General features: G+C 35.6%; 1 protein-coding gene across 1 annotated transcript in view; it reads right to left on the bottom strand.

The window, feature by feature from the left end:
* EMB2753 (tetratricopeptide repeat (TPR)-containing protein) overlaps nt 1-20,882 on the bottom strand; it is a 154,829-nt gene that overhangs the window by 20,438 nt on the left and 113,509 nt on the right. Inside the window, exons 15-25 of the mRNA XM_089804127.1 lie at nt 16,344-16,472; nt 16,057-16,139; nt 15,628-15,858; nt 12,709-12,841; nt 12,495-12,617; nt 12,240-12,371; nt 10,208-10,264; nt 5,012-5,109; nt 4,839-4,897; nt 4,601-4,712; nt 4,391-4,491 (exon numbers count right to left, since the gene is read on the bottom strand). Of these exons, the coding sequence (XP_089660253.1) occupies nt 4,391-4,491; nt 4,601-4,712; nt 4,839-4,897; nt 5,012-5,109; nt 10,208-10,264; nt 12,240-12,371; nt 12,495-12,617; nt 12,709-12,841; nt 15,628-15,858; nt 16,057-16,139; nt 16,344-16,472 (1,258 nt within the window). The remainder of the gene's footprint in view (nt 1-4,390; nt 4,492-4,600; nt 4,713-4,838; nt 4,898-5,011; nt 5,110-10,207; nt 10,265-12,239; nt 12,372-12,494; nt 12,618-12,708; nt 12,842-15,627; nt 15,859-16,056; nt 16,140-16,343; nt 16,473-20,882) is intronic.

The raw sequence follows: 20,882 nt of genomic DNA, 5'->3' as shown, positions 1-20,882 counted from the left end.
GAAGCTTTAAATTTCGTTGAACAGTATTTCTTTCTGGTACAAGTTATTTGTTCATATATGCAATATATTGGTTGGGCCCATGCGGTAAGTGAAAATCTTTCCAGGGCTCTCAGCGCCGCAAAGTTCTACAACACTTTCTATATCTCTTCCTTTCTAACTTATATGCTAGCATCTCTACAGTTATGGCCGGGCCTTCCAAGAATAGAAAACTTTCCTAATGATGTGAAGTGTTATGAGTTCTATCCATGTTTGCAATTACAAAATAGTTATGTGGAGTATGTCAAAGTTAATGACGCATTCACAATGAGAATTTGCAAGGAACTCCAAGGATGCTCGGAGAGGAGATTCAGTCCAGAGGCAATGGCAGCGATTAGTCAATTCGGGAGCTATTTTATCCAATTCTCATCTTTCTCATATTTGCGTCTTGCAACTTTTGATGGATTCCCCCTAAAGCTGCCCAAGTATCTTAGCGACATGATCGTGCTGATAGAGATCGTCAGGCAAGCTGTCCAAGTGAATGTGCTAAGCCGAAGCTTGAAGAAGAAGGGATATGAGTTCCCTATGAAAGTAGGAGCTTATAGTTGCGAGTCCTGATCTGATGCAAAGAATATGCTCAAAGTATTCGAGATGAAATACAAATTGGAGATGAATGAGGACTTGAGACCTATGTTTGATCTAAATGGATATGCTAGGGATGTGTTGCAGATTGGAAGTGTGATCAAACACATTACCACTATTGAAGACTATTGGGTAGATTGTAAAGATGAATTTGAAAGTCGAGATCGTGCTTTTGCCAAGCTCACAGTGGAGCAAATAAAAAAATATAATATCAATCTTAATATTGAAGGATTGGAAGATGATGGGCAATATATGTATAGTAATACATATCTAACGAAGTTAAGAAACACTCCTATCAATTCGGAGCCATATGAAGGTGTTGAGGAAGATTTAGACACTATGATGGCCCGAAATCATCAAAAGGACTGAGAAATGGGTTGAATGGACAGCCAAAGGAAGTCAAAGTAAAGGCATAGCCGCTCAAGCTTCTCCAGCAGCTACAACTCCCTCTTCCTCCCAAAGTGCTACACCAAATGTAACACTAGCTACCACTCAAGGACCAGCTCAACCTTTGGGAGGAGGTGACCACCCTCCAGACAAGAGCATCCCCATAGCTAGGACTTGTCATGATGGCTCCCTCATAGTTATTGGAACCCAAACTGATGCTGAGGAGAAGAAGACGGAGGAGCCAAAGGATAGTGTTGTTACCTCAGTTCCCTCCCCTCATGTTACACCAGTCCCCTCTCCTCATGTCACCTTAGTTCCCTCACCTCATCATAGCCCAGTTCTGCCAGTAAGTGCTACACTTCTAAAACCAAGTGGCTCCCCAGTGCAGATAGTGGGAGATGGAAAGAGCAGTAGCAGTGAATCTACTGAATCCGATGAGGCAACGAAGAAAACCTCAGAGATGGAGAAGGTCCAAAGCTCTTCCAAGCTCATTTCTCAGGCCCCGAAGAATCCCTTCTCTTCGACTGCGATGACAATCACTCCAGTCAAGAAGAAGATGTTTAGCATAGAAGCACTTAGGGACGGCCTCCAAGGTGATAGGCACTGATTCCTAGTTAGAGGATACTATGGAGAGAGAGGAAAAGGAAAGATGAAAACACCTCCGCCAAGGATACCATATCCCTTGCAGTTTGTTCTAGATCTGCATTAACCAAGGTGAAGAAGCAAAAAACCTTGTCTATACTTGGGCAAGATCCAGAAATAGGGCACCTGACAATGGAGATAGCCAAGCCCAACAAAGAAGGAAGAATTGAAGATATGACTATTGATGATTTTACTCTGCACTCGGTGGACCTTGGAGAGGCCAGACATGACACCAAAGTTGGCTTGTGGAAGTCAACCAATGAAGTAATTGAGGGAAAATTGGAAAGCTTGAAATTATCAAAAGTTAGGATGAAGGCTGAGATAGAAGAGTTGAATAGGTTCATCAGACAATTGGTCATTCCATTGGCAACTATCTCCGAAGTACCAGTAACAAGAAATCCTACTGCTATCGAAGTTCAAGCCCTTATCTCTCAACTTCAAGAAGATAGGCACTTTGCCCAAATTCGCAAAGACTGGACTGGGAAGCTCAAGATAGAGGGAGTCTCTATTATAGAACAAATCAGCAATGTTACCTTAAGGTTTTTAACAGAGAAGGATAACATCTTAGCAAATAGCAGTAGTTTGGCTGGAGAAAGAGCGAAGAGCGACGACCATATCTCTCCTTTGAAAATGATCATTCAAATGAAGGCAAAGGAAGCCATTGAAGCAAAAATCTTGACAAAAGGAGATGAACCTCTATTCGAATGGCTTCAGAGCATGCAGTTCAAGTCAGAAATGATCTTATTAGTAGAAAAAGGATTTAAGGAAATAGAGGATAAAGTGAAGAAGACTCAAGACAGAGGATTTGAACTCATGAGGGGACTACATACAGATTCATAGACTAGTGGCCAAGGGAAAGCACTCATTGGGATAAATGTCATGAAGAAGAATTTCTCCAAATTCTTAGATAGTCTGACTGATGTGTCTTCTAGTAATCAAAATAGAGTTGCGGAACTCTAGAAACTTAGCGGATGCATACAAGTGGCTACAGAGGAATTGCCAAATCAATTGAACGTTGTGAAGGAGTTGGCCAAGGAGCATTCTACGTGGCTCTTGAGATACACCAACATAACGTGCCTAAGCTTGAAGAGCTATTCCCAATCATAGTTGCTGCTAAGGCCTATAGAACAAAAGCAGAAAAGGGGAAGAAGACGAAGTGATTCACATTCCGCCCCCTTTTTACTTTCTTATGTAATTATTGCAATACGACAAACTGATTTATTGTCATTTGTCATTCTTTGAGGAGATGAACCGATTGAACTTCTATTGTAACGGTCATCTCAAAATCCTATATGTATGAAATTGAAAGATTAATAAAAGGTCGGCAAATTTTTGGTGTAAAGTACTTGATGTTGCAGAGTCAATTGAATGGTATTTTGTATCAACTATTTTATATTCCATTTCTGTTAGTTGTTAGTTATATGTTTTCTCTTTATCTGGATTGAAGCAAGGAAATAACGGAGTTTCATTCCCCTGTTTCAAGGCAGCGAATGGATGTGATAAGTAGTGTCAATGCATGTTCAAAGAGGAATCTCTTAAACATTTTTCCTTTTCAGTTAACTTCTTCCTCTTTGTAGTTCAGATCCTAGTTAATTCAGTTTAGTATTAGTTGTTATGCTATTTTAAGTCATTAAGCTTTGTGAGTTCATAAGATGTGTGAGTTCATGAACTTAATCAATTCTTCATAAACCTTTTCCGACGGAGTTAGATCCTGTTTAGGTCTGGCTTGGTTTTACCTCTTCTGTTCTCAAGTTAAGAACACACCCCATATTAGTTCTAGAAATAAAACAAAATTCATTGCAAATCTACCATAGGGAGCTCTACCTATCAATTTAGAGAAAAGCCAGTCTATCCATAAGTGGCTTTTCAACTGTTTGTAATCAGATATTGTTCATAATTTGGGCATTCACGAGTCATAATCAAAGAAGAACAAATCTGTTTATCAACACATGTTTCCCTATTTACTTAGATAAAAATAAGTACTTTCAGAGGTGAGGTGAGGTCCACTTCTAGCAGAATCAAACTAGGACTAAAGAAAATTTAAAAATAGCAAAATATCCTTCCAAACAAAATGCTCAAATGCAAGAGGATCAAGAAAATGGATATCAAAGTCGAGCATTGTTTGTTGACTTCAAACAATCATCACAACCAAGCTATTGTGACCAAACCAAGAAAGAAGCAAATTCTAAGGGGAATTGTGAAAGGTCTTTGATTCGGTTGAAGAGAACTGGTCACTCAATCGCAGTGTTTATGCTTAGAAGTACAATTTTGAAATAAACTGGTTTGTTTCACATATTGGCTGAATAGTGCAATAAATAAAGGACCATCTATTCTACGCATAGCATTTTATTCGGGTACACACTACTTTTAGGCATGAAGTCTCATCCCCTGTATTATTTTCTGGGCTGGCCAGCAATTCTATGGTCTTCAAACATGCATGTACACACAGAAACCCCTTCCCTTCCTTGATGCTAGGATTTCCAGGTGTTACAAACCAAATTTTAGGGCTTACATGTCTTGTTGATGGTTATTGTTCTGTTCTTGTGTACAAGCATTTTTAAATTGTAATATCATAACGGCAATCATTAAGTTAAACATGCAAAATAATGGATGGCATGATGGTTTTGTTACAAATGAAGATGAAAATTCAAGAAAGAGAACATTATACATTTCATGGTTTTAACACAGTATTTTATAAATTTATATCTTCATTTCATACAGAAGACTAAGTAATGACTCTTACTGGAGGCTGCAACTGGATCATGGAATGTTGTTTCTAAGAGCTTGTCCACAGCAATACAATTCTTCAATTTCCATTCTCTGGTGCCTCCCAAAACACCACCTCTGATATAATGAACATCAAGATCTTAGGTGTTCTTTTACGCTTGGGCACATACAACCAACGAACATAACAGCAAATGTGATTAGCGAACAATATTTTTCAAAATCATACCTTGGGGTGATATTATCAGCAGAATTTTCGATAATTGCAATGGCTTCTGTCTTTTTCTCAGGAGACAGAAGGAAAAGCATCTCAGCAGCTGCTGCTCTATGCATCAATGAATCTGGTAGTTGACCATTAAGATTTGTTGTGCTTAAGATAAAAGAAAATTTGGACCAAGTCCTCAAGTTTCTCAACAAAGCCTAAACAATTGAAAAGATCCTAGGTAAAACAAGACAGCAGCACCAACCTCTGTGGCAGTCAAGGAATGACTCATTGACCTCCAACAAGGACTTGCCATGTGGCACCCTGAACAAAATATTAGCCAGCTATTACTACATGAAAAATTACCCAAAAATTCATATCTAAATAACAGTATTACCAAATTTTAAAGCAAGAACATGACAGTTCCCATTTACATACCCCAGACTAGACCTCTCAATCTCTATGACACCATGAACAAGCTTCTCTGCAGGTGTCTCTGGTGGAGGTAAGCTGTCTACCATGTTGAAAAAGCGTATCTGAAAATCACACAATTCAAATATTCATAAGAATAGATTTAACATTACGGCATAATTATACAGAGGGTAGCTTTTTTATAATATTTTTTTCTGCTCCTGAAAATACACTTTTCCAAAAATTAAGAATGTTACATTTTATCTAATAGAAGGGTTAAAAATCTACTTCCTTCTATGTAAAATGTATTTGGTAGGTATACTCTTCATAAAATAGCATCTATGAATTTTGAAATGATATTACTATGACTCTATGAAGTCAACATGGTATGCAGTAAATAAAAGATCAAACTGTGAGCATGTTTTTATCTGGATTAGTTTCTATCTAGACAACAAACCAGAAAGGAGCTTGTGATGTAATATAGCATATTAGGATGTCTAACCCTATAGTCTTGAAAAAAAACTGCAAGCTATAAGATGTTTCACTCACATTTTGATAAAACTGTAGTGTCATGCTGTTGAAGTGGAAATGATCCTCAACAACAGATTCTCATTAACGTTTGTCATTGTCAATTTGACTCTCTACCTTAAGCTAATATTTATTAAAAGATACAATCAAAGAAAAATGAAAGGATTGTCCTTTTGCTGAAATGGTGGGGCTTCATGCCTATAGTGCCTACAACCAAGGTTCAAACCTCACGAGGTTACTCTTTACTGTGTAAACAATTGAGAATGTTTAACCTCAATTTTTGTCACTGCGGTTGTGCTCAAATGGCAAGGCCATAAGATTCTCATGTTGGAGATCTACGTTTGAATCTCCCAAAGTGACATTTGTGTAGTTTTTGTGACTTAATGATTATGTGGCTTATGTGCTTATTTGGTTTCAAAGTTTATTATGTTGAATGGGAAGGAGATCCCCCTCATGACCTTCATCTAGGTGATGGCCCTACCAGCTATAAATCTACCCAAAAAAAAGGGAAAAATGATTTTTTTTTTTAAAGGTTGAAAGAGAAGACAAACGTTGTGTCTCCAACTTGAGAAATTTATACCTTTGAACATCTAATGCAACAGAATGACCACTCCATCTAACAAATGCTCCAGTAATGAAATTTGAATTGAACATGAATAATTTTTTAAAATTAGTAGACAAACTCCTTATCAAAGTACCTCTTCTTATTCTATTGATTTTCAATAAAATCATTCACAGCAATGGCATAAAGTATATTGGACTTGACAATGTTGACATCTCAGTAGCTGCTTCTCTCTTTTACTACGTATTTTAACAATCAGTTTTTCCTGAGATTTTGAAAAAAAATCTAATACTCTTGACTTGTAATTTTTTCCCGCAAAAGACTTTTTGCTCCTATGCATTCTACTTATGTTTGGCATTTAGAGCAACTAAACCTTAGGAAAAAGAATGCTAAGGCCATTTGGAGAAGACAATGCTAGTTGTTGAAGAGTCAATTAAGGGCTGACTAACTAATTATAAGGGATGTTGAAGGAAGATTAAAATCACAGTCCCCTTGAAAGACTTAAAGATTGTACAACCTGACTATCACAATGTCAACTATCAAAATCTGGAATAGTCTAACTCTTGCAAATTTACTATTTAGCAATTATTATCAGTTGTAAAAGTTGAATAGAAAGAAAAACCATCATGAAGGGCCAACCTTGTATAGGCTTGCCACTGCCATATGGAGCAAAACCAAAACAAACTTTCTAATCTTTCGGCTGACCATTGGATAGACCTTACTAATGTTTATTTTCTACGAAGTTGTGAATATATCTAATTGGAAAGTGCTAGTGAAGTTCATTGAAGAGGACCTCTGCTCAATATAACTTACATTGTATGCCAGAGGCACTGACTAAATAGTAAATTCCATTGTTTATGAAAGGCGTTGAGTATGCATGCACTAGGTATGCCTGATTGGCAGTTTGCTGTAAACAGAGCAGATTGGCAGTTTGATATATATAATTTTATAACTAGATTATAAAATAACAGTATCCTTAGGCATTAATCCATACATGATTACATTAATGGATACTCTTATCTTTCTTAATCGATGTTAGTTTAAATATTTTAAGGCCAAGTCAGCCTGCATAATCCCCAGCTATCCAAAAAGGGGGCATACAGAGTATTAATCCCCAGCTATCTAAAAAGGGGGCATGCCATTAATCAGAGTATCCTACACATATAGAACACGAAGTGCTAGTTATAAAATGATGTTTCAGCATAACATACGTAAGTGAAATACTTGCACATAGAAAAAATGCAACACGAACCAGAACCATTGAACATTAAAAACAGTAACATATTCAATAGTAACATTCATAAATCAAAACTCAAATAGAAATCCAAATTATCAGCAAATAAAAATTATATTAGTTCTATCAAATGTCAATTATATCATAATGATAAAATGATTACAATGAGTAGCATCTGTGTCGCAAGGTTCACTGATTTTTCGGCTCCAGGTTCAAAATTCGGCAAACCTAAAAAAATATTTTAAAAAATTGTTTAAGTTTATCCTAAATTCATTGTTTCTGAAACCTTGTACAGATAAGTCTGTGTAGAGGTCGCAGGTCGTCATTTCTAAACTGTGAGTGCAGGGTAGTCCGTGTACAGTCACAGGGGAGTTCGTGTAATGTTGGTTAGGTCGTGGATTGTCTTCTTTAACATATGCTTTCAGCATCTCTTGAATGAACGGCACCTTCTTTCACTGTAAAAACTTAATAACACGCGAACGGTGTCTGACAAAACCCCACTTCCATTCCTCTCGTTGACAGTTTGAGACATGATTATGATTTGTAATGTTTTGATATTATTTAGGTTTAATTTTATTTAATTGTTTTGAATTTTTATTATAGTATGTTTAATTTTTAAGATTATTTAATTTTAGGTTTGCTTGATATTTATGAAAAAGAAATTGTTATTATTATTATTTTTTAATTTATTATTGTTATGAGTTTTATATTATTGATCGAATATTAAAACATGTCAATACTTACATTATTTATGAATTATTAAAAACATATAATAATAGAAATGAGTACAAAATCATATCAAAATGACAAAATGATGTCATGGGAAGCCTCTAATCATCACCCAAGCCAAAGTCATCATCATTGGAACTACAAAACTCCTCACGCTTAAGTTCACAAAAGGAACACCAAACAACCCTACATTTGTGTCTCCTACAATCTCATCCTCATCAATATCAGATAGATCCTCTCGCTATCCATCCCATCATGTTGCTAGGCTCTTTTTGTAAACATGTATCTTGTGATCTATGATATGCAAGATATTTTGTACAACTAGCTTCTTCTAACTCTTATACGTAAGTTTGTTCCTCCTAATAGAGTGGATGAAGCATCCAAGTATACAAGCACCCAATTAGAGGTAAGTTTGTTCCTTTTAACAAAATGGATAAAGAACACAAGTACCCAAGTAGTACTCATGTCCCCAAGCACCCCAAGTGGTGCGGCCACAATGCGGCAACGCTTGGGCAGCGGTGGGGATAATTGGGTACTCAAAGTACCCACCCCCAAGGACATCCTAGCATCGGGTACTCTTGGGCTTTGGGTTGGGTGTGCGTCCCCAAAATTAATATAAATAATATTTCACCTATTGAATGGTATCTTATGAACTAATGCTAAACCAGCACTTCATGAAATATGATGACATAAATACAAGAGTCACGACATTTAAGAAGAAATCGCTAAATTTTACCTCACCACTCGTGGATATATATAAGGGAACATAACGACTAATAGAGGCATCCAAGCAGCATTGGATATACAGTCAGCAATTGATAGCTTATACACTCTATGGGAGCATCATACAAGGAATAAAATAGAAGACATCTGCAGTCCAAGGAACCAAGCAATGAAGAGGAAGGGAATAAATGAGAATTGGAGAAGTAAATAACAGTCTATCAATCCATCGAATTATCAAGTCAAGCACATAAATAGAAGTCGATCAAGCGATCAGACAATAATAAAATGAGCAGCCAGTGTGGAGGCATCAGTGATAGACACCAAGTACATTCCAACTCAGTCAGTCAGTCAACCATCGATTAGGAATAATAAATTGAGCATTCAGAAAATCAAGTACTATTGATCAAATACATCTGAAACCATTCACCCAATCATCAAACTCAGTAAATACATTCATAACACTTCACACAGATACAAGATAATAATTCATATCAATCACGGAAAATTTGTTTATTCAGCAATTAGACAAAGGATTGAGTATTGATCGATTCAAGAAGTTTCAGGCTACATAAAACACAAGCCAGCCATCCAATTTGTTTACAGTACAGTAGATAAGGAAAGAAAATAAGAACATGGCAGACAAGGAAAGGAAATGGGAGCAGGACTGCAGCAGAAATCCACATTCATCAGAAAAGTAATAAGATTTTCGTATACAAGAAAAGGAATTTAGGTTCGAGAGGACAAAACAGTCACGGCAATAAATCCATATCAGTTTCATAAAAGTAACCTGTGTCTCACTAAAATACCAGGTACTTAAAAATATTATCAGTCAATTAACTTCCAATAATATAGGGTATAACTAGGAAAAATTCAAACCTCGGGCAATTTCAAGTAGACATTACAAAGGGTGAAAAAAAATTGCAGTTGACGATTTTAAACAAGATTCTAGATTGGTATTGTTTGTGGAAAGCTTGTACAATTGATTTTGATAGTGGATCTTTGCTTGAGTTTTTCCCCATATTAGCTTTCCTCGTGGCAAATCTCATCTAATCATTTTATTTTCGTTATTCTCATTTACTTATCTCGTGTTGTATTCTTGAAAGTTTTAATGACTAACACAATTAAGACTAAAAGAAAATGCATACTACATATTCAAGTAACAGAATAACAAGAAACCAAGGCATTATGAAAAATAACAAACACAAAGCTGGTTTCACAGAAATAGCACAGAAAGGTAACCCAAAAGCATTTATTCTTCACTCTTACTACCAGTAAACCTTTCAGCGAAGCATAGAAAACATGCACTTGCTTTTAAAGAGAAGAAAAGGTAGAAGTGTATAATACAATAAAGCCTCTTATACAATGTATGGGATGAAGGAACCATAACATCAGTTAAATCTTGCATATATTAAAATGACCAAAATAAACTTTGAAGGCAAGAACATACCAAACACCGATGGACCTCTTGATCATTTGAATCCACCCTAAACTGTCGCTTAACAGCCTGCCACAAATGAGAACAAAATTAAAAAATTAAAAATAAAATTTCAAATGTCAACTATTTACAGACGATACAAGATACCAACACAAAATGATAAAACCGTATCAAGAATGAGACCATAGCAAATAGTTACAATCATGTGACTGAGATTGTTAATAATCAAGTTGTTCTCCAAGGCTGATTTTATTTAAGTTTTTACGATTTGTTGGTGTAAATAAGTATTTACTATTTACACTTACTTAAGTTTACTTAGGTTAATGCATTTTTTTTAATTTTTATTTTATTAGCCACCTAGGAGTATGCGTACTCTTGTGAGTTGTCATGTTGACAACACAAGAGTCTGCACCTCTTTTATGCACATGGTGTCTACAACACAGGAGTTAGCACACTAATTAAGCAAATGGTGTCTACAACCTTCTTAATCTTATCCACTCATCAAGAATGTTGGATAAGGTGTGTGCTTAGTTGGCAATGCTTATCTTATCTCCTGGTTGTTTCTAGAGACATTCTAGGTGCTTCTTGAGAGACCTTTATATACAGGCACTCCTAGTGTGTTTGTACATACTGAACATACTAAACAGAGCAATGTATTAGGACATACTCTGATTAATTGATCATATCCCTTTTTGGTCTACAGTTGTGCTTGTGTTTGAGTTCTTTGTTCTTGGGTGAATTTTGCCCTTAGGCAAATTCTTACATGGTATTAGAGCTATACCAAATTCTTACACGATTGTCGGAGAAAAGAGGGCAGCCCTCATTCACTTCACCATGTGGTCTCCTGAATTTACTTGCACAGCATTCATTAAAATTACTAGTACCCCAGGTTTTTCCTTCTTTTATTTTAAAAATCTCAAAAATAGTAAAAGATCGCAGCATAAGGTGCGGCATTACTATTTCTTCAATCTCATAAAAGGCCACAGCATTAGACACTCTCCAGCACACAACACATCTGAACATATTACCAGTCTACCACCTTCCAAATTACCTTCCAATTACCTTTCGCAGTACCAAATTTAAATGTCTTTGTTAACACTTAAAATGTCTAACTTGAAGCAGCAGGTAAAATAAAGATTCTAAGATAGCTTCTTGGGCATTCGAATTGTTGATCAAGGAAAATGTTAGATTCTTATGAGACTAGACATTTTTTTCTGTATAAACTATCAATTTATATGACTCTAATTGTAATTGTTTATTAATTTGCGCTGCTTTGCCGATGCTGATTTATGATTTTATCACAAGTATCTGTTTCAGCAAATAAACACAAGGTAGATAACTGTTCCATCATCAACCAATACACTGGTTTCATTTCTCTTGCTGAAGATCAAGAAATATTGGACCCATTTAAAAAGTTTTAGATTACATCAAATTCAAAATCTTAAAAGCCTCGCTCAATTTCAAAAATTAATCAAACATCTCCACCCAATTCACCCAATTCCTCTCTTCTATGAACCAGTCCTGTCTAATTATCACATTAATTTGCAAAATATATAATAAATTATCACACACGAGATTCATTGGCATCTAGTTCTACAATTAGAATGGTCCTAAGAAAAAACCCATGGTAATCAGTCTTCCAACCGTATAGATTAAAGACTATTAAGTTGGACCGTCAATGAGACTTTGACTCAATGCCTTGGCATTTTCCTTCTTTCATGTATCTCGAAGAGGAATATAGTTTTCATATGGATGCTCATCCAAAGGAGATTCAAATAATCCCTTTATATCAGTCTTCAGTTCAACTTTTACATACTTTTGAGTGAGGCTAAAGGAGACGCTTGAAGTTGTCAATGCCATCTTCTACATTTAAAATTTGCTATGTTTGTTAATTTACATGATAATGATTAATTCACCTAACTTTGAGTTATCATTTATAGCTATAAAAATTATGTCCACGATAGTCTTCCAGAGGAAAAACTCAAAATAGAATAGAATATTCATAGCCACTATTATGCAACAATTATGTTAAACCGCATAGAACCTGAAGGGTGAGAAGTGTCTTTGCTTTTCTCATGTTAACTTCAAATGCAAGAAGGTGTGTTTCCAAACATTGGCCAGAGTGTGCTTGAAGTAGCCCTAGATACTTTGTTGCTTCAGCCAACGGATCTTCCACCTGCAAAAGAGTAAGTTACAAATAATGTCGCTCCTAAATGAAAGTTAATTTTAAATAGTATAAACTTGTAAATTGAATTTTGATCAACAATCATGTCTGATATTTATTAACTCAGACAAATACCTGTAACAACTTCTCCCCATCAGGATCAAGATCAACAACCTTTGCATGCTGTGAACCTCTCTTCCCACTTTTTGTTGCTGCCACATTGGCTGCTTCCCCTTCCTTTGCTTTTTCCTCAGCTTCCTGAGAAATAAAGGAAGAATATTCAATATCCAAGAACTTGCATGGAAATCTAATAACAGTTGTAACATGTTTGGAAAAGCTATCCACAGACCTTCTTAGCTCGAGCTTCTAATTTTCGTTGTTTTGCCCTGATCTTTTTTCTTTCGGAAGAGGGAAGACTCATAAATTCAGCTTCTTCTTCAACAGCTGCCTTTGGAGGTGAATCATATAATTTCAGATAGCATCTGTGATGTAAAAAACATATCCATTAGAGATTCAAAATCAAATGTTAAAAAAACTTTTATTTCTATCACTGTCGAATATCTAGCTGTACAGTAAAACTGGTCTTCACTTCAACCATTTTATATTTATTTTATATCAATGTTGGTGCCACAGTAAACCATTAAATAATCTTGGTATAACTGACACCCTGGTTCTGTTTTTAGAACAGAGATCTGAGAGAAACGCAATTAGAGATAAGTCATCCATTCCACAACAGAATAGTAAGTGAAAATTTGATATAGTGATGTTACACTAACACCAACCTTTGTAGTGAGCATCATAGTTTGCAGACTCAAACTAAAAGAGTACTCGGTAAGCCCACAATGTTTGAGTTGACAACATATGTTTTTGCAAAATTCAATTACAAAACCTATTAAACTAAAAATTGCAATCTCAAAAAAGAAAATGGTATTTTTAAACCCATTTTTCCTACGTCTATAAAAATTCGTTAATTAAACTAGTAAAAACTTGTGCAGCAAAAAATACAGAGGGTACTTGGCAACTAAGAGAATACTCACAGTTTGCAAATTATGATGAGCAATGTGAGTTACTTCAAAAAGCCAAATCAAATGCAAGAGATTTACCCTGTCCACTGGAATAACCATGAATGAAACCTAAAATAAAATACAACTATTCCTCAAATTATCTTGTGTGTACAGCAATTTAAATAAGAATTCAGAATCTAAACTATCCAATGGTTAATGTCAATCCAGTCACTCAAACCTGTACTATTTTCAAACAATAATATATTCCCGCTTAAATTCTGACTGCTAGGTATCCAACGTACACTATCTCTCAATTGCCCTTATTTTAAGTTTTAACTCTACTTTATCACTGTGATTGGGAAGGAGGTTCCACTGCTCTTTCCACTCTTACCTTAACAGTATTTGAGTCAGACTCAAGATCATTTGTGAATCCTCATAGTAACAATCGACTTGGGGCATTGCAGTAACAACACAAATTAGATTAGCTTGATAAGCTACAGAATCATCCCATACTTTTATTGCATGACAAGTCAGCTTGCCCACAGCAATCTGATTTAAGATGGAGAAAATATACTTTGTTTCTGTCCAAACATTTGTCAAATGGAATGAGCTCAACTGATGATCACTGTTGCATTTATGGAAAACATTGCTGTTTGAATCCCCACAAGAGATGTCACATTCTTATATGCACAAATGTTGAACATTTAATTAGGCGAACCACCACATCACATTTTGGGTGTGGCATACTCTGATTGTGGATGTGGCATACCCTAATGGAAAAAGCCAGGTACAATCCCTACATGAATTTGGCAGAAGAAAATTTCAGAATAGCTCCAAAAGACGTCCTTGTGTTTTTCCAACACTCCAAAAAAACCCGTCCCCATTCCAAACCAGCAATTACACTAAACATCCACAGGATGTTTACTTTTAATGGGGAGCATTTCACAAATATCCCCATTATAGAAATCATCTCAGAAACCTTCCCATGTATCTTTGGTAAACTTGACCAGTTATTCTTATATCAGGTTTTAACTTACATATTCCATTTTATTTTCAGTTTATCCTTGTATGCCCTACTTCACCACCTTTACAACCTTTAACATCATAGAGTATCCTGATTTGTACCTAAATACAATATGCAGCATATAGTATCATAAACATGACATACAACAAATGCAACAACCTATTACATGTCACTGATAAAAACTCAGTAATTCATCCCTTGACATGTCCAGATCCAGGTCAAGTTCATAGCCACTCCAGATTCGAGACAGTTTCAAAAATTCAGGGCTGATTCACTAGTACACAGCTGTTCATCAAGAAATTTCAACAGGACCTAGGCAAACAACTGTGGGTTCATTAAAATGAACCTGGGTTAACCCAAAATGAACTTGCATGACGCACAAAATCTTCTTAAAATTTTACTACCTCTCCACAGTGCTCTTGTATTTGTGCATTCAGGTCTCGAAGAAGTTTTTGATGCCTTTGGTGACAATAGCACCAAGTCAAGCCCAAACACCCTAGGATTTCCTTCATTGCAAAAGCCAATTAAACCCTGTGTAGTTATACTTGCAAATGTCAGCAGCAGCATCAAAGATTGTTCCCAATAGCTGCAGTACCTCATTATTTATTAAGAAATAAATTTGGAACAACTGTCACATACTAATTTAAAAATCCAATATCATTACTCCCACATTTTCCATGGGTTTCTTTTATCTTTTTACTGCCAGTTTCACAATCCTGGGTGTGTTGTAATTCTATGGAAATTACTCTTCTATCTTTTGATTTAACAATTTCTCAAAGATAGGCTCTATCTTTTAATAATTTTTCAAAAATAGGCTCTATATTTCAATATTTCTCAATAATAGGTACATGTATATTTATATGAAAATTAAAAACACTAAGGAGAGACTTATATCTTTATCAGGCCCAGGAAGCTCATTGATAGTGTTACTTCATTAAAGACAGAAAACCCCACAAAAAATACAAATTAATTGAATTAGAAAGCAAGACATTTATGATGGCAAAATTATTTTCCAAATATGAACAAGGAATATCTATCATGACATTTGAGTTTGACAATTGACATTGAAGTAGTATTTTAATTTTTAGGTGGATTTTATTTACTATATGATGCTGTGACAATTAATCCAAGATGCACAGTCTACGCTAAAGCAAACTACTAAATACAAGCATCTTAGTACTGATCACCATCATAAGGGGTTAATTAAACAGAATCCCATGAATCGCAAGGAGAAACAAACCTAATGGCACCAACTGCAGCTTTTTTGAAGAAAGGGAACGAATGCAGACGATCTTGAAACTTCAACATTTGGACATATGCGCGAAGGGTCATCTTCCTTAAGCAATATGAATGGAAGTCAAATTGGTCTTCCTTCATATCAGCATAATGCTTTTCTACTGCTAAGAACTTCTTTAAAGCTCGCCCAAGAGAACCTTGTCTGAAATAACTCTCACCGGAAGCTAGTTCATACCTGCTCCAAGAAGACAAACACTCAAACTTAAAGAAACAACAACTGCAAATCCTGTAGTATCAAAATTCAATTTGTACATATCAATTCCTAGTCATATCAGAGGGTACACTAAGGCACCACCGCAAGAGATATATTTATTCAAATCTTACAACTGTAATGAAATTTAGAATTATTCAAATTTTTAAACTATAAACTTACCACATGCATTGCATATCATATAAGTTATTGTGCTGATCACCATCCTTTGTAAAGAGTACAGCTGTCTTCTCAGCCATTTCCACCTTGAAGATCAAATGGTCTAATGTCTTAAAAATCATTAAAAGAAAATACACCACAAACATTTAAACCCACAATGCAACTAAGAATCAAATGTAAAAGCATCTTTCCTGCATTGAGATCCCAATTAAAATTTCCCACGCATTCCATGGTATTAACAATAAATCAGTAACAAGCATTTAATTGCTAATACTAATTTTGGTTAATACCTGATCTGCCTGAAGCATGCGCTTAACACACTCACTATTTATATATCGATCTGCAAGGTCCATAGACCGAGCTTCATCTGCCAAAGAAGCAGCTGCAGTAAGATCCCCTGCATGTTTCAATATTCTACCCTGTCATCAAAAACCCCTATTAGAACTTCGAAACATTTCAACAAGAAACAACTGCTAAATAAATAACTATGGTTGACAGAAAGAAAAGAAAAAAAGCAACCAGATGGTATATAAGAAGAGCCAAAGACACGGAACAGAAAAAGTGAAACCCTTGTTAAATCAAATAACAAAGAAGAAAAATGTCAGAACATTTGACAGAAAGAATAACTAGGCCAAATAGAACATATCCATAAACTTTACATCGTATCCTGCATGTCATGTTTGAATGAATTTAATGATCAAGTTATATAGTCAGAAATGAGAAATGGGAACGTGATGGCAATGGCAATGTGACTGAAAATGAGGATTTGTTGAGGTTGTACGTAAAAAATGAATTGATTTCTCCATCTTCAGTTTGGACATTTCCAATACTAAGTTGTCAATTTGCATATCAGAACAGGTTTGCAGGTACAGGAAAAAACTTCATTGGGTACAGGCATGCGTATATATATGTATGGCTACACACAAAAAAAAAACGCATACATGTTCAAACATCAAAGTTATTATAAAAAGTCTAAAAGAAGAATGATACTCATAAATTCAACATTGCAATAAAATTATAAATAATACACCTCATATATCATATTCGTAATTTGCATAAAAGATGATATTCAAGCCTCAAAATGGCATTACACATCTTCATCAAAGACAGAGAGCTAGTCAAGCCTGTCATTTCAGCACCATCCTCAATGATGCATAACCTATGTTACATGGAAGTGTTTTCCCTGTCCTTAGAGGACTCGTCTCCATCCCTAAAACATTTCTGCGACAGTGGGACGAAAAGGAAATGTCACCCAGCCATCCCCGATTTCAAAAAACAGCAGGAAATGTCCCCAGACATTCGGGGTCAGTGATCCATTCCTGAAGCGCCTATGGGATGCCCAAAATGTCTCCGATCCATCCAAGAAACAAAAAGATGCCCCCAAATTTTCGGATGATTTTTCTCATTTAAAATTAAATAAAACACTTCTTGTTTTTTTTGACAAATTGATAATGGGGGGGGGGGGGCAAAACATTCAAATTCATGCCCATGGATGATAAAATTAACGATCAAATAAACAGCAATAAAACTCCTGATTAGATATGTTTAAAATTTTATATATTACTATTAATTTATATTATAAATTTAATGTTTAATTTAAATTTTTTAATATTCATCATAAAAACCATATATTAAAAAGCTTATATTAAATAAAAATATATTAAATAAAGATGTCCCACCATTATTGTTTTATCCCTTTATTCATCCTATGCTTCAACCTGTGGGAATAAAATAGGTGAGCATAATTATTTATTTTCATTAATCACTAAACTAGGCAAGAAGGGACATTCTAGCCCTCCCTTCCTGGGATTGCTTGTTTGCAAGCAACCACCAAGCAATCTGTTGCTCCACTCTAATATAATTACCCAAATGCCACAAAGCATGAAGAAACATAGCAAGGCACAGAGGTCACAATGCATCCAACAAATCAATGCCCGGATCCCACACCAAAATATTAAACCTGTTGTGCGACATGAAGAAGCAATATTTCATCACACCATAGATGTACTACTGGTAGGGTACCGGCAGAGTTTTTTGGCCTGGTGTGTTTTTATGACTTTTGCTGGCACCAAACAATCTCTGAGTTTTTGATAAAAAATGGCCAAGTACTTATCGAGTTTTTGTTAAAATATTGGTCATAGTTTTATAACAGCACTTAAAGGCAAAAAAAACTCAAATTAATTTCATTTCTCATTTCTTCATTGTATTTTGCTAGGCGGGAGAAAACAGTCTTCCGAAAACTTGCAAACTGATTTCTATCAATTTGAAGCCGATGTCAGGTGGATTTGTGGTGGTCTTTGAAGATCATGACATCAATGTTTTGGAGAGGCAAGCAATGAGGAGGGTGGTGGATTTAGTTTCATAGTGGTAACATTGAGTTGAATTAGTAGTCATTGCTATTGTCGAGGGAAGCTAGAGACAAAGCTACATCCAGGATGGAGGACGAGCCACAAACTAAGACATGTTGAGCGAGGATGCACACTAATGCACATTACAGAATTCTAGGACTAAACCCTCCACTTCTGCCTCTCCCTTAGTTTTTACTAGAGTTGGAAGAGGAAGATGTGATTATAATATGTATTTACTTTTAGTTTTACATAAATTATTTACTATTTTGCTTCCGGCCATCAACATTCCTCACGAGAATGCATTTTTGTGTCCACATTGTGTTTAAAACTTTAAATATATCTAGACTAAGCTTTCTTCTTTTTGTTTTCATTTATTGACTCATTGGATGCATCTTCTAATTGCATTATACAACAAACCTGCATTTCTAATTAAATTGAAGAAGTTTTTAAGTTCCCGAATTTTTGCCGAAAAATGGTCGAGTTTTTCCCAAATTTGCTCTAATGACGCCTTTTTGGCTTTGGCAATTTTTCCAAGTATGCATCAAACCATCACCCCACGCATCATTCCTTAGTTGCAACCCAATAACAACATTTATAGACCCTTCTCCATGAAGAACAATGATAATATATGATCCCACATGAGTATCCATACAATCAAATGAATCTAGAACAACGGCATCAAGTATATTAGCCACATTAAGGGTGGATTTAAGAGATATATTCCCTAAAGTTGTCAAATGACGATGCAATACCTAAGAATGAAATATCATCACTTAAGGTTTTATATTGTTGTTAGCGCCTTGTACCAAGGCTTCCATACTATGAGTATATTGAGATATGTTACTATTAGCATAATTGAAATAATTTGATTCATCCCCATGCCTCACAATGGTATTGTTATCATCAAGCTAAGCTTGCATACACTTGGTTGTCACAACTTTGTCTTCAACACAATTTGCTTACCTCCATAAGTAAGCTCAAGCTCCAAGATGTGCCTCCCAAGGGACTTCAACCATGGTACTCCCAATACTATTTTTGTTCCACCAATACCAACCACATGGCTCTCATTGTCAAATATATAATCATCTAATTGTATGTCCAACCTAGGTATTTTTCTCGTGCAATTGATTTTGGATCCATCTACCAACATATCACTAAATTTGGGAGAGTGCTCCACTTTTAGTCATTCCTTGACTATAAAATCCTCGTCACTAAAGTTACGAGTAGTGTCAATGTCCACCATACACACAACTCCTTGTCCTTTAACAATTCCTTTTAGTAAAAGAAGATTATCTCTACAACCACCAAATAGGGACGCCATGGTACCATGTGCCTTATCGTCATGTTTACTATCCTCCTCATTGTCCACGTCATAATTCAGGTACATAAGATGTACCTTACCCTTACCAAGACGCTTGTGTCCTGCTCCTCAAGGTCCCTAGCAAGAAAAGCAAAGGTTCCTTCTTAACTCATTTCATGACTCTTCTTCTACCTTTGGACACGTGACCTTAAGCTGATTAAGAGCCTTTGCATCTAATTCATCATTTGATTTTTTTATTCTATAAGTTCTTGGGTAGCTAAGAAGGTGACTTCAATAAGAAGACCTAAAGCAATGACATCATCAAGGTATTAAGCATATGAGCCTTGACCAATCCTTGTAACCTATCACTAAATTCTTCTACAAACAATAACTCTCGTGTGTTATGTTTCAAACCATAATTGAAATGTTTTAGAACTCGATAACGTATGATTCCAAGTGTCCTCGTTGTTTGAGTTGAGTCAATTACTTGTAGTAGACTTCTATAACTTTCAAGCCAAAACAAACATTCACTTGTTAACAAGTTATTCATAGGAATTTATCAAGGCATGATATGATGATACTAGCTTGTGGCACCACTAATATGGCACTCCCTCCAAATGCATTGTAGCAAATTATATAGCCTTATCTTCTTCTATGGGCTTGAATGCTAAGAATGTATCTAGTTAATGCACCACACTTTAATCCTATCTTTTCCCTAGCTTCAAATGTGTGAAGAGAAACTTTATTTAAGGAATCCATATAGTCTGCAAGTTGAGTGTCTTGCCTGATGTGCTCTCTAGGTCTCCTATCTTGCCTTTCCATAAGGTACCTAGCCTCATCTTTCCACTAATTCATAAACTGATTTAAATTCATCAATTGTCATACATCGGCTGGAAGGTTCCTATATTAATCATAATCCACCACAAAATCAACTATAATATCAATTTCTTCTTCCTCCACCTCTGGAATTGTTTCTCTTTTAGTTTGCCTCGATAAAAATGTACAATGTAGTGCTAGACCGACATAGTATTCTCTATCCTATCAGCATTAGAAGTTGTTTTATCTTGACTTCCACGCCTGACATCACTTTTGTTGTGCTCACTACTTGACCTTCTTAATCTAGTACGGTTCATTCTCAATTCACCAATGGTTTTGATTAAGTAAAAACACATTTTAAAGGA

This window comes from Cupressus sempervirens, chromosome 10, assembly GCF_028749045.1.
Source record: "Cupressus sempervirens isolate cs-2001-9-10 chromosome 10, ASM2874904v1, whole genome shotgun sequence".
In the NCBI taxonomy this organism is placed as follows: domain Eukaryota; kingdom Viridiplantae; phylum Streptophyta; class Pinopsida; order Cupressales; family Cupressaceae; genus Cupressus; species Cupressus sempervirens.
The sequence above is the reverse complement of the archived record's forward strand: the minus strand, read 5'-3'. Positions and strand labels throughout refer to the sequence as shown.